This window comes from Danio rerio, chromosome 1, assembly GCF_049306965.1.
Source record: "Danio rerio strain Tuebingen ecotype United States chromosome 1, GRCz12tu, whole genome shotgun sequence".
NCBI lineage: Eukaryota > Metazoa > Chordata > Actinopteri > Cypriniformes > Danionidae > Danio > Danio rerio.
This window is the reverse complement of record NC_133176.1, coordinates 62320001-62332500: the sequence shown is the minus strand read 5'-3', so window position 1 is coordinate 62332500 and position 12500 is coordinate 62320001. Positions and strand designations below refer to the sequence as shown.

General features: G+C 40.4%; 3 protein-coding genes across 8 annotated transcripts in view; 1 reads left to right on the top strand and 2 right to left on the bottom strand.

Moving 5' to 3' along the window:
• The window catches only part of pin1 (peptidylprolyl cis/trans isomerase, NIMA-interacting 1), a 5137-nt gene extending 3163 nt beyond the window's left edge, over positions 1 to 1974 (bottom strand). The window contains 1 exon segment of the mRNA NM_200748.1: positions 1871 to 1974. Coding sequence (NP_957042.1) covers positions 1871 to 1928 — 58 coding nt within the window. The 5' untranslated portion in view covers positions 1929 to 1974.
• A 1697-nt stretch (positions 1975 to 3671) lies between these two features.
• zgc:66388 overlaps positions 3672 to 12500 on the top strand; it is a 22370-nt gene continuing 13541 nt past the window's right edge. For 2 of the 3 annotated variants that reach the window (XM_073926121.1, XM_073926167.1), the window contains exons 1-5: positions 3672 to 3745; positions 4046 to 4103; positions 6923 to 7006; positions 7215 to 7252; positions 7440 to 7494. In XM_073926121.1, coding sequence (XP_073782222.1) covers positions 4048 to 4103; positions 6923 to 7006; positions 7215 to 7252; positions 7440 to 7483 — 222 coding nt within the window. In that variant the 5' untranslated portion in view covers positions 3672 to 3745; positions 4046 to 4047 and the 3' untranslated portion in view covers positions 7484 to 7494. 3 annotated transcript variants of the gene reach the window in all.
• The window catches only part of LOC137494316 (proto-oncogene vav), a 41415-nt gene continuing 36512 nt past the window's right edge, over positions 7598 to 12500 (bottom strand). For all 4 annotated transcript variants that reach the window (XM_073908592.1, XM_073908598.1, XM_073908582.1 and 1 more), the window contains 6 exons: positions 12290 to 12321; positions 12084 to 12194; positions 11883 to 11970; positions 9887 to 10016; positions 9468 to 9619; positions 7598 to 7768 (listed from right to left, as the gene is read on the bottom strand). In XM_073908592.1, coding sequence (XP_073764693.1) covers positions 7715 to 7768; positions 9468 to 9619; positions 9887 to 10016; positions 11883 to 11970; positions 12084 to 12194; positions 12290 to 12321 — 567 coding nt within the window. In that variant the 3' untranslated portion in view covers positions 7598 to 7714. The remainder of the gene's footprint in view (positions 7769 to 9467; positions 9620 to 9886; positions 10017 to 11882; positions 11971 to 12083; positions 12195 to 12289; positions 12322 to 12500) is intronic.

Here is a 12500-nt window from a genome sequence, read left to right as displayed (position 1 = left end):
GCCCAGTCTAGTCTATGTATTTACTTCTGTACATTTATATTTATTCAGTTTTTAAATTCATTTGTTTTCTTTTCAGCTTAGTCCCTTTGTTAATCTGGGGTCGCCACAGCTGAATGAACTGCCAACTTACACAGCATATGTTTTACACAGCGGATGCCCTTTCTAGGCATGGGCCGGAATAAGATTCTGACGGTGAGATAAGCTTGGATAAAAATGTCAGGGTTTCTCAGTATTGTGTTTACTGCTGTAAAATATACTCTTTTGAAATGTCTGGGTAAAAACAACAACTTTTTCCCCTTTGAAAACAAAATATTCTATTTTTTGGAAGATTTATAGCATTTTGCAGCAGTGAACAAGTCAGGCTGAATAACTGAAATGAGTCATTGAGTTCTGCTGTCTTCATTAGTTTCAGAAACACTGATTTCTTTACAAGTTAACACAGCATCTTCAGATATTTTTCTCCTGGAGATACTGCTGTCCTAAAAACAAACAAAAAAGTAAATAAAAAGTCTTACACACACCCTAGAAACAGTATTACAGAAAATTTTGGTGATTTTACTCCAAACTGTGATATACCTTAAACATGGTTACCATGCCTTGCCCTTTCAGCTGCAACCCATGACCGGGAAGCATCCATACACACTCATTCACACACACACACACACACTACTGACAATTTAGCATCAGTTTTTAGATTCATTTCACTAATTTTATTGTGATATAATAACAGTAATATTAAACTGTGTATATGATTTATTTACAATACAGTTGTTAAAGTAATATTTCTGTCTCTTCTAGTAGATATACAGTGAAGTCAGAATTATTAGCCCCTTTAAATTTATTTTCTTATTTATTTAAATATTTCCTGAATGATGTTGAACAGATTGAGGAAATGTTCACAGTGTGTCTGATAATATTTGTTTTTGGAGAAACTCTTATTTGTTTTATTTCGGCTAGAATAAAAGCAGCTTTTAATTTTTTAACACCATTTTAAGCTCAATATTATTAGCCCCTTTAAGCTACATTTGTTTTCGATAGTCTCCAGAACAAACCATCGTTATACAATGACTTGTCTAATTACCCTAACCTGATTTCCCATTATAATTTTTATATATTTCGATCAAATAAACAAAGTACTGCTGAGTAAATACAACTTTAGCTTTAGATTAGCCACATTAATATGCTGTAGTATAAGTACTGCGGTTGTGTTGTTGTTGTTGTCTATGCTGTAATGAGTGATGTGATGTGCTGCAAGAAGGACTGGGAAACACTTCAGTCCCACATTCATATGCTTGTCTGTTTGTTTAAGTGGGCGTGTACGTGAAGTAATCTTCAATAAATCTAAATTATCATTATTATTAGCATTTTAACCCATGTGTGATGAGCTGATCTTGATGACTATTACACATTAAGTTACATATCAATATCAGTAAACAGATCACAAACAAGAAGTGTGTATAATCTAATAAAACACAGAGAATGCAACGATTCAGCAATATTCAATGGCGAAGGTGTCGAGCGACATTTTACCCGTTATGTCTGTGTTTATGGCCGGTGTTCTGGCCCTCGACACCGGAGCGGGTCTTCACGTTAATACGGCGTTCAGAATTAACATGTTTGATCAGGTTATATGTGTGTAAGGATGTTTTGTGTGATGTTTGACTCTTCTACTCGTGTGAATGTGTGTGAGTGTGTGTGAGGACCAGCGGCTCTCAGCGGGCTTCAGATCGGCTCGGTTGTTTTTGGCGGTTCGGTGTCGGTTGCTGTTAGCCGTTTAGCACGCGCCTCCTCATGCACGCGACCAAACACAAACACAGACACACACTCTCTGTTCCGGGTTTAAACGCGTCTTCAGGCCTCTCGGACTCACCCGAACTGCGGCTCATTCGCTTCTCCCAGCCGGACGGCAGCTTCTCGTCGTCGGACATGATTGCAGGACGGCTCGGCTCGGTTCGGTTTGGCGGCGCTGATCTGATGCTCCGCGGCTGCTGTGAGTGGACTGACCGGCAGAGAGCGCTGCAAACCCCGCACAAGCTAAAAGGGATACAGCTGCGGCCGGACGTTAACGAGAAATATTTATGTTATGTATTCATCTTATTTTTATTAACTTCTATAATAATTATATGGAAGACGAAACCTGCAAAAACAATAAATAAATACGCAAATAAATAAGTAAATAAATCCATAAATTTGTGCATATATAAAATAACAAATATGCAAATAAATAAATAAATGTATATAAAACAATATAAATGCCCAAATAAATATATAAATAATTAAAAGTGCAGGCAGGTAAACAAATGAATAAATTACATGAAGGTGGGGAGAATAAGACAATGCTATGTTGATCTGAGGAAAAGTAAATAGGGAACTACATTCAAGGAATTAATAAATGTTTGAAATGAGGAAATAAACTTTCAGTTTAGAATTTTCTTATTCCCCAACATTTGTGTAATCTATTTAATTATTTATTTGCCTGCAGTATTATTTATTTAAAATTATCAATGCAGGAATTTGTGGATTTGTATATACATTTATTTTTTTATTTGCATATTTATTTATTATTTTATTCATGCATGAATTTATGGATGAATTTATGGATTTACTTACCCATTAATTCATATATGTGCGGATTTATTCATTTAATGTTTTTGCAGGTTTCGTCCTCCATAATATAATTTATCAAATCAACAATCAAAATGTATTTTATAACAGTCTATCCCTACCCCAAACCTAAACACAACCCTCACAGTAATGTAAAAACAGTAATTATACAGAGTATTATTCATTAAAAACTACTTCTCCTACTCCAAACGTAAAATCAACGGAAAAATATGAATTATTATTTTACAGAGTTACAAAAAATCCGCAGCTGTATCTCATCTAGACTTTACCGCTGCAGTGGGCGTTTCTGACCGGTGTGGGTGTTTTCAAACTGGTGGGCGTTTCTAACTCAAGATTCACAAATCACGTTGACATAGAGAACTGGCACTAATATCGTGAGCTAATCAGGTAACACAGTAAAACACGCCCCACAGTTTTGACCACGCCTACTGATCTGATAACGCCTATATTTCCTGCAGAGACGATCGATTCAGTGATTGGAATAAATTAAAGTTGTTGTAAACAGCACATTTTTATTGATTTAAAAGTATTTGAATAACATATTTATGTAGTAAAAATCACAAAAGCAACTTTGTGTGTGTAATTCAACAGATATATGTGTATCTTAAAATCAAATCACTTATTTTTGTCTTGACTGATTACATAATATTAAACAACACACGATCGTATTTTACAATATTTTTATTGATATTTAACAGAGGATTTTGGGTTGATCCCTGAATACAGCCGTAAAAGGATTCTTAATCTAAATATGCCTGACAATAATTATGCTCATATAATCTATAATTTAGTATTTTGCTAATAATATGCAAGTCACTCGGTATTTTTAGCACAAAACACACATAAACGTTTATATATTAGATTATTAAATGACAGCGTTTCCACAATTTTTAAAAAAGACACTCACGACTCTTAAAACGATTTCTGACTATTGCCATAGCGGCCCCGCCTTCTTCTCGCTTTCTGATAGACTATTGGTGACATTCACTGTCAGTCAAACTTTCGCGCATCTGATTGGTCAAATGTGAGCGGATGTTTTTCACGGCACTGCTTTACGGCACACGCTTGAAAGAGAGAAACGCGACTGATTCTATCCTGAAGCAAACAGCAGCAGAATCAGGTAAACACGAGCGCCAGAGTTCAGTCTGCTCATCGAGTATTTACACCCCAACACATCTGAGAGCGGAGGGGGTTAGGGTCTTAGAGGAAACTCGCCGCGTTTAACGGCACAGATGCTGCAGTCCTGTAACCGCAGCGCCGCGGAGCGTCAACGCGAGCATCAGACTGAGCTAACTGCTGTCATGATGAAGAGGATGATGAAGATGATGATATTTACACGATCACTGATATGAACACTGAATAGAGCTCACATGATGATGATCTGTGTGTGTGTGTGTGTGTGTGTGTGTGTGTGTTTCAGAGATGATCGAGGTGGTGTGTAATGACCGTCTGGGGAAGAAGGTTCGAGTCAAATGCAAGTATCCTTTGAAAACGCAGCATCTCTAGCGTGTGTGTGTGTGTGTGTAGTTTTGTAGTGTGTTTATTGTGTTATATGGTGTCGTTAAATTGTGTGTTCTTTGGTGTTGTTAAAATGTGTGTGTGTGTGTGTGTGTGTGTGTTTCCAAGGTGTGGTGTGTTCGTGTTATTAAAGTGTGTGTTGTTGCTAATTGGTATGTGTAGTTGTTGTGTTTGTCTTATTTGTGCAGTGTGTTGTTGAGATTTGTGTGTATGTTTTGTATTATTGGTCTTATTGGTGAGTGTGTGTGTGTTGGGGGATGTTGAGGTGTTTATTAGTCCTGGGGCCTGTTTCGGAAAGGAGGTTAACTGAAAACTCAGAGTATTTTAACCCTGAAATGAGAGAAACTCCGGGTTTTCCGTTTCAAAATGGCAGGTTTGTTAAACTGGAGAAAGCAGGGTAAGTCAAGCCTGTTTCTGAAAGAGAGGTAACTTTAACTCAGAGTCAGTTACTGTGGTAACTTACTCTGTGAATCTAACCTGGTCAGAAGCAGGTTTTATTCTCTAAACTCAGAGTTTCTGTCGGTCTCCTCCCCTTTTTTAAAGATGAAGTGGTATTTCTTGCCTTAGCCTTGCGTTTCCACCCACCTATTTTATGCTTATTTTGGATCCGTGAATAAAAACGATTGATAGAAACGTCATGATGCACATAACTTTTTAAAATATGCATAAAAAACGCGCATAACTGAGTAGGATAAACTTTTATTCGATAGAAAATGTGCGCATAAACTACGATGGAAACACTTTTACTGAACAAATTACAGTATGTACATTAAAAAAAGATCATGATCATATGATAATGAAAATGTGTGTAAATGAACAAACCAGCAGACTGAGCACACTGTAACATGTCAAAAAAATATTGTTTTAGTCATTCTAAAATGCCTTAACTGTTTCAGTATTAGTGTATATTATTAATTACCTCCGAACGTCTGGTGCGTGTCAAGAGTCTCCGCGTCTCATGGCTACAGACGCCCCCACGTGTTCATTGTGTTTCAGCATTGTCTTCTGACATCGAGGCGCAAGTACATTAATTAGGCTAAATAAAGAATTAATTGACGCAGCTTCTTCTACCACAGTAAATTCTGTTTTTACTGTTGATATTTGGTGCCAGTTTAATCAGGAAGTGACAATTTTTTTCTCTTTGACTCGTTGGATGGAATTTTATTCGCATCTTTTATGCAATATTCCAGTTTTGCACAAACATTTATGTAATATATTTGGATGGAAACAAAGCTATTGCCTACATTTTAGTCACACACAGAAGAACTGTGCGAGAATGGCTTATCCTTTTTTAATAAATAATTAAATTAAATTCACCTTCGACATGCACTGTAACTAGATTAATGGGATTATTATTCTTTCTAAAAAAATTTTTTTAGTACTGCTTACCTTCTAAATGTTATATTAACCTCTATCACTTGATCAATAAAAAAGGCAGACACAAAAGTGCACTGTTAAATCATTTAAAACTAATAAATGTATAAAAAAGTTTAGAAAAAAAATATAAACGTCACAAATACATTACTTATTTTATTATACTTAAATATCTAAATACTTAAAAAGATAAATTAGGCATTAACTTGAGCAGCTGTTTTCCCACGCTAACTGTCTCTTCTTCACTGATGGTTGCTTCTTTTCAAATATATACGCTCATATTTGCTATAACTTTGCATGAGCAGATCAAGTTCAGCTGGAGAAAGAAATGGTGATCTCTTTTATAAGATATTGCCATAGTCATAGTCGTAATATCTGCGCTCTATTGATAATGCCTTTTTAAAGTCACGGTGTGCGCGCTTAACTCTGAGTTGGTCTACTCGAAGTTGATTGACCCAACTCAGATCAGCTATTCTGAAACCGAAAACTCAGAGTTTTTAATCTCTCGGTAAATCAACTCAGAGTTCAAGTTTAAACTCTGAGTTGTTTGAACCTCCTTACTGAAACAGGCCCACTGATGGTGTGTGTGTATTGTGATGTTGAAGTGTGTGTTGTTAGTCCTGATGGTGTTTGTGTGTATTGTGATGTTGAGGTGTGTGTTGTTGTTATAGTCCTGACAGTGTGTGTGTTATAATGTTGAGGTATGTTTTGTTATTCGTGATGGTGTATATTAATCCTGATGGTGTGCGCGTGTGTGTGTGTGTGTGTGCACTGTGTATTGTGATGTTGAAGTGTGTGCTGTTATTCCTGATGGTGTCTGTGTTGTTAGTCCTGACTGTTTGTGTGTGTGTGTGTGTGTGTGTGTGTGTGTGTGTGTGTGTGTGTGTTGTGATAAGGTGTGTGTTGTTAGTCCTGCGTGTGTGTGTGTGTGTTGTGATAAGGTGTGTGTTGTTAGTCCTGCAGGTGTGTGTGTGTGTTGTGATAAGGTGTGTGTTGTTAGTCCTGCAGGTGTGTGTGTGTGTTGTGATAAGGTGTGTGTTGTTAGTCCTGCAGGTGTGTGTGTGTGTGTGTGTGTGTTGTGATAAGGTGTGTGTTGTTAGTCCTGCAGGTGTGTGTGTGTGTTGTGATAAGGTGTGTGTTGTTAGTCCTGCAGGTGTGTGTGTGTTTGTGTGTGTGTTGTGATAAGGTGTGTGTTGTTAGTCCTGCAGGTGTGTGTGTGTGTGTGTGTGTTGTGATAAGGTGTGTGTTGTTAGTCCTGCAGGTGTGTGTGTGTTGTGATAAGGTGTGTGTTGTTAGTCCTGCAGGTGTGTGTGTGTGTGTGTGTGTGTGCAGTGTGTGTTATTTTGAAGTGTGTGTGTTGTGATGTTGAGGTGTGTGTTGTTATTCCTGACGGAGTGTGTGTCAGTCAGGAGGACACTATCGGGGACCTGAAGAAGCTGATCGCGGCCCAGACTGGGACACGGTGGGAGAAGATTGTGCTGAAGAAATGGTGAGAATGACACACACACACACACACACACACACACACACACACACACACACACACACCTCATCACAACACACACTCAAGACTAACAATACACACATGACTGAACACATGAGAGCACTGACGAATATGAGAATTCATCCTATAATAATCATCTGTGTGTGTGTGTGTGTGTGTGTGTGTGTGTGTGTGTGTGTGTGTGTGTGTGTAGGTACACCATCTTCAAGGACCACGTGTCTCTGGGCGACTGTATCCTTACACACCACTGAGTATAACCTGCTGCCGCTGATAATCTACAGGTGCTTTAGGAAGAGCTGTCGCTGCTCATGTACATGCAGAAAAGTACATAGAGTGTGTGTGTGTGTGTGTGTGTGTGTGAACCGTCTGTGTTTACTGATGTACAGTTATCATTAATATCCTTGACTCTGAACAACAGATGAAATCCACGACGGCATGAACCTCGAGCTGTATTACCAGTAGAACGAACACACACACACACACACACACACACACACAGTCTGAAAGTGTGTTCAGTTGACTTGTTTTGATATGATTTGCAAATAAACTCATATTTATATATACTCCAGTCTCTCTGTGTGTTCAAGAAGAGCTTTTTATTTTTAAATCAGAATAAACTTCATTACATCCACTGAATTACTGACTCCTGCAGCTGTGTGTGTGTGTGTGTTGAGTGATGGAGCTGTTGATTGGTCAGCAGTAATCTGAATGCTCCTCCTCTACATAATTAGCTGGAAACAAGCCGACCTGCAGGAGAGAGGACAGATCATTAGATCATGAAGAGAAATAAACCGTAATACACTGGTGAAGAGCTGAGGACATCATCAGTGCACACTCGTATCACACACACACACCAGAACACACTCATCTGGGCATTTTTGGCATTAAACACGCAGAATTCAGCAGCAGAAGCATCAATCCTGATATAAAACATCAATGCTGTTTGGAGAAAGTCAGAATCGTGAGGTTAAACTCTCACTGCAAACTTTTAAAATGATCTACTGCTAATCTGTATTCTGATCAACACGACTTCACATCTCGATCATGTGTGTTTTATATTTCATTTAATGTGTGTTTTAATATCAGGACATGCATGCTGCTTTACAGTGTTTCCCAAACTTTGTTTCAAAGAACGACGTAGTGGAGCGGTAGGAAGTGCTGCTGCCTCACAGCAAGAAGGTCACTGGTTCAAGCCTTGGGTCAGTTGGTGTTTCTGTGTGGAGTTTGCATGTTCTCCCTGCGTTCGCATGGGTTTCCTCCAGGCTCCAGTTTCCCCCACAGTCCAAACACATGCGCTATAGGGGAACTGGGTAGGCCAAATTGTCCGTAGTGTATGAGTGTGTGGGTGTTTCCCCAAAGATGGGTTGCTGCTGGAAGGGCATCTGCTGCGTAAAAATGTGCTGGATAAGTTGGTGGTTCATTCCGCTGTGGCGACCCTGAATTAATAAAGGGACTAAGCCGACAAGAAAATTAATGAATGTTTCCAAGAAACTACACAATAACCTGTGTGTGTGTGTGTGTGTGTTATTTTAAAGCTTTAGGAAAAGACAATCCACATCATTTATTATTCATTTTCTTCTCGTCCTAGTCCCTTTATTAAACAGGTGTCACCACAGCAGAATGAACCGCCAACTTATCCAGCATATGTTTTACACAGTGGATGTGCTTCCAGTTGCAACCCAGTACTGGGAAACAACCACACACACTCATACACTACGGCCTGTTTAGTTGATCAGTTCCCCTACAGCGCATGTGTTTGGACTGTGGGGGAAACCGGAGCACCCGGAGGAAACCCACGCCAACACAGGGAGAACATGCAAACTCCTCACAGAAACACAGACTCAGCCGAGACTCAAACCAGAGACCTTGCTGTGAGGTGATTGTGCTACCCACTGTGCCACCGTGCCACCCTATTAATCATATATATACATGTTAAAAGTGTTCAGACTTGAATACAGTGTGTGTCTGCAGTGCATGAAGGTCTCCTGTTGGACACCTGAACACGCTCAGAGCTTCAGGTCCCCGCTCAGCATGTGTTGTTGTATAAAGTAAAAACACTCAGTTTCAGTAGTGTGAATGATCACTCCAGCTTCATTAAACACTGCAGGAAACAGCTCCCATACTCAGAGCTCTGCTGCTGTTTCTCCTCCAGATATCTAAACGTAAGAAGCATTTTCTGGACAGGTATTAAGGATTGTGCTGTTTCCAGAAACAACGAGTCAAAATGAAGAGAGATTTACCTGCAACAGCACAATACTCAGACGATGAGGGAAGCAGAATAATGTTTAGGGATGTGTTGATATTTATACTAGAAAGCAGACAAACCCTCTGAGAACAGCTCTATATACAGCCAAACCAGCACAAACTCTGAGCTCCTGGCCAGAATAGAGCTGCAGTCCCCGCTTAGTGACATAGACAAGTGTGTGTGTGTGTGTGTGTGTCGTACCCTGCCGTACACCTCTCCTTTCCACCAGCCGTTGTGAGCCTTCTTGGAGATGATCTTGACCGTGTCTCCTTCCCGCAGAGAGAGTTCAGTGCGATCGCGCGCAGAGAAATCATAGCGCACTTTAGCTGTGCCGAAATACCGCTCGCTCGCACCTGCACACACACACACACACACACACACACACAGAGAAAGAGGTGGTCAGGGTCAGACTGTGTTTATAATTGTGAGAGAGTGTGTGTGCTGTGTGTGTGTGTGTGTGTGTGTGTTACCTGTGCTGTGTGTGCTGCTGTTGTGAGCCGCTGTGCTGTGTGTGTGTGTGTGTGTGTGTGTGTGTGTGTGTGTGTGTTACCTGTGCTGTGTGTGCTGCTGTTGTGAGCCGCTGTGCTGTGTGTGTGTGTGTGTGTGTGTGTGTGTGTTACCTGTGCTGTGTGTGCTGCTGTTGTGAGCCGCTGTGCTCTGCTCAGGCTGTTTGTACGCCGTCTGCAGTCTGGAGTCCACATCTTTGAAACACTCTTTCAGCGAGTTCTCCTGATAGTACTGAACCAGCTCCTGACACACACACACACACACACACACACACACACACACACACACACACACACATGCATCACACACTGCAAGGGATGCCTAAAGTCCTCATTAATACTGTCAAACAGCTAAGAACAACTATAAAGTGGCAGAACTACAGTAACAACAGCTGTACTTGTGCTGCTACAACAACAACAGCAGTGTAGCGGTGACATATCTGATGATAATTGTACCTGTAAAAATACTGTAACAGTAACTGATAATGCTAACCGTAAGAGTGTAATCAACAGCAGCATCAACTGTAATGCTAACAGTGAGGGAGCTGTAAATTTAACAGCATTACTAACGATAATGTTAATGCTAACATTGAGGCTACTGTAACTAATCATAACAGCACCACTAGCTGTAATAATGTGTTAACTTACACAGTTACAGCATCAGTAACAGTAATGCTAACAGGAAGGATACTGTAACTAACGGTAACAGCATCAAGAACTGTAATGATACCCTACTGAAAATACAGCTTAAACCAGCATCAGCAGTTTTCATCTCCCAGCTATGCCCAGACTGGAAATGGCTGGAAACCAGCCTGGAAGTGGCCAAAACCCCTCTAAAACCAGCCTGCTTGACCAGCTAAAACCAGCCAACCAGCTTAGTTTAAGCAGTATTTTTCAGTAGGGAACTATGTTGTAACAGCAACAATGATTGTAATGATAATGCTAACTTGAACAGTAAAAACATCAATAAAAGTAATGCTAATGCTAACAGTCAGAGTACTGTAATGAAACAGCATCAGTAACAGTAATGCTAATGCTAACAGTGAGAGTACTGTAATGAAACAGCATCAGTTACAGTAATGCTAATGCTAACAGTGAGAGTACTGTAATGAAACAGCATCAGTTACAGTAATGCTAATGCTAACAGTGAGAGTACTGTAATGAAACAGCATCAGTAACAGTAATGCTAATGCTAACAGTGAGAGTACTGTAATGAAACAGCATCAGTAGCAGTAATGCTAATGCTAAAGGCTGATTTATACTTCTGCGTCAAGCAAACACTTATGCTACGGTGCAGCCTACATGTGGACACATAGCCCTCCCCGTGGCTGTCACTGACGCGCACCTCACAAAAAATGTAACTACACGGAAGCGTTTAGAAAAAACAAAACACCAGCGAAGAAACTCAGTTCAAATGAAAATGAACTGAGGTAAGCCAGGAAATAATGTACACGCTCCCCGAGACATGGCATCAAACCACACGCTTTATCATAGATACACACACCACACCGATCTCTCGACGCAGAAGGATAAACCAGGCTTAACGGTAATGCTAAAGCTAAAAGTGAGGGTACAGTAACAGTAACAGCCTCAATCCCGGTAATGCTAATGCTAACAGTGAGGGTACAGTAACAGAAACAGCTTTAATAACGGTAATGCTAACAGTGAGGGTACAGTAACAGCTTTAATAACGGTAATGCTAATGCTAACAGTGAGGGTACAGTAACAGAAACAGCTTTAATAACGGTAATGCTAATGCTAACAGTGAGGGTACAGTAACAGAAACAGCTTTAATAACGGTAATGCTAATGCTAACAGTGAGGGTACAGTAACAGAAACAGTTTTAATAACGGTAATGCTAATGCTAACAGTGAGGGTACAGTAGCAGAAACAGCTTTAATAACGGTAATGCTAATGCTAACAGTAAGGGTACAGTAGCAGCAACAGCTTTAATAACGGTAATGCTAATGCTAACAGTGAGGGTACAGTAGCAGCAACAGCTTTAATAACGGTAATGCTAATGCTAACAGTGAGGGTACAGTAGCAGCAACAGCTTTAATAACGGTAATGCTAATGCTAACAGTGAGGGTACATTAGCAGTAATACTCACGAACAGCCCCCTGAAGGCCTTCTTCTCGTTGATTCTGTACAGGCCCTCTGAGTACGTCACCTTTATGTGTCTGGTGTCCATGTTGAACCTGACACACACATACACACACACACACACACAGGTGTCACTGCAGGTGTCACTGCAGCTCAGTCAGTCAGTCAGTGTGTATCTGCATGTGTGTGTGTGTGTGTGTGTGTGTACTTGAGGCTGATGGCGAACTCTCCGGCGTCCTTCTGTCGCACCAGAAAGGTTCCGTCAGAGCGAGAGTTGAGCAGAGCCTTCGCACCGGAGCGGTCCAAGCTGCCGGCAAACCTGCAGCACAAGTGAAAATCAGTGTGTGTGTGTGTGTGTGTGTGTGTGTGTTTAATTACAGATGAAGGGTTTGTATATGTGTGTGTGTGTGTTACCAGGGCAGTCCTGATAAATCTGGAGGTGTGGCCTGCAGAAAACACACACACACATGCTCTGTCATCACTCTGTACACGACACTACACTCAACATGAAACAAACACTGATGATCGCCACCGCTGTGTAGGGGCAGTAAATGTGTGTGTGTGTGTGTACTGTGAACTCTGTGGAGTGCCTCATGATTTCAGTAAGCGCTGATGATGAAGCTCC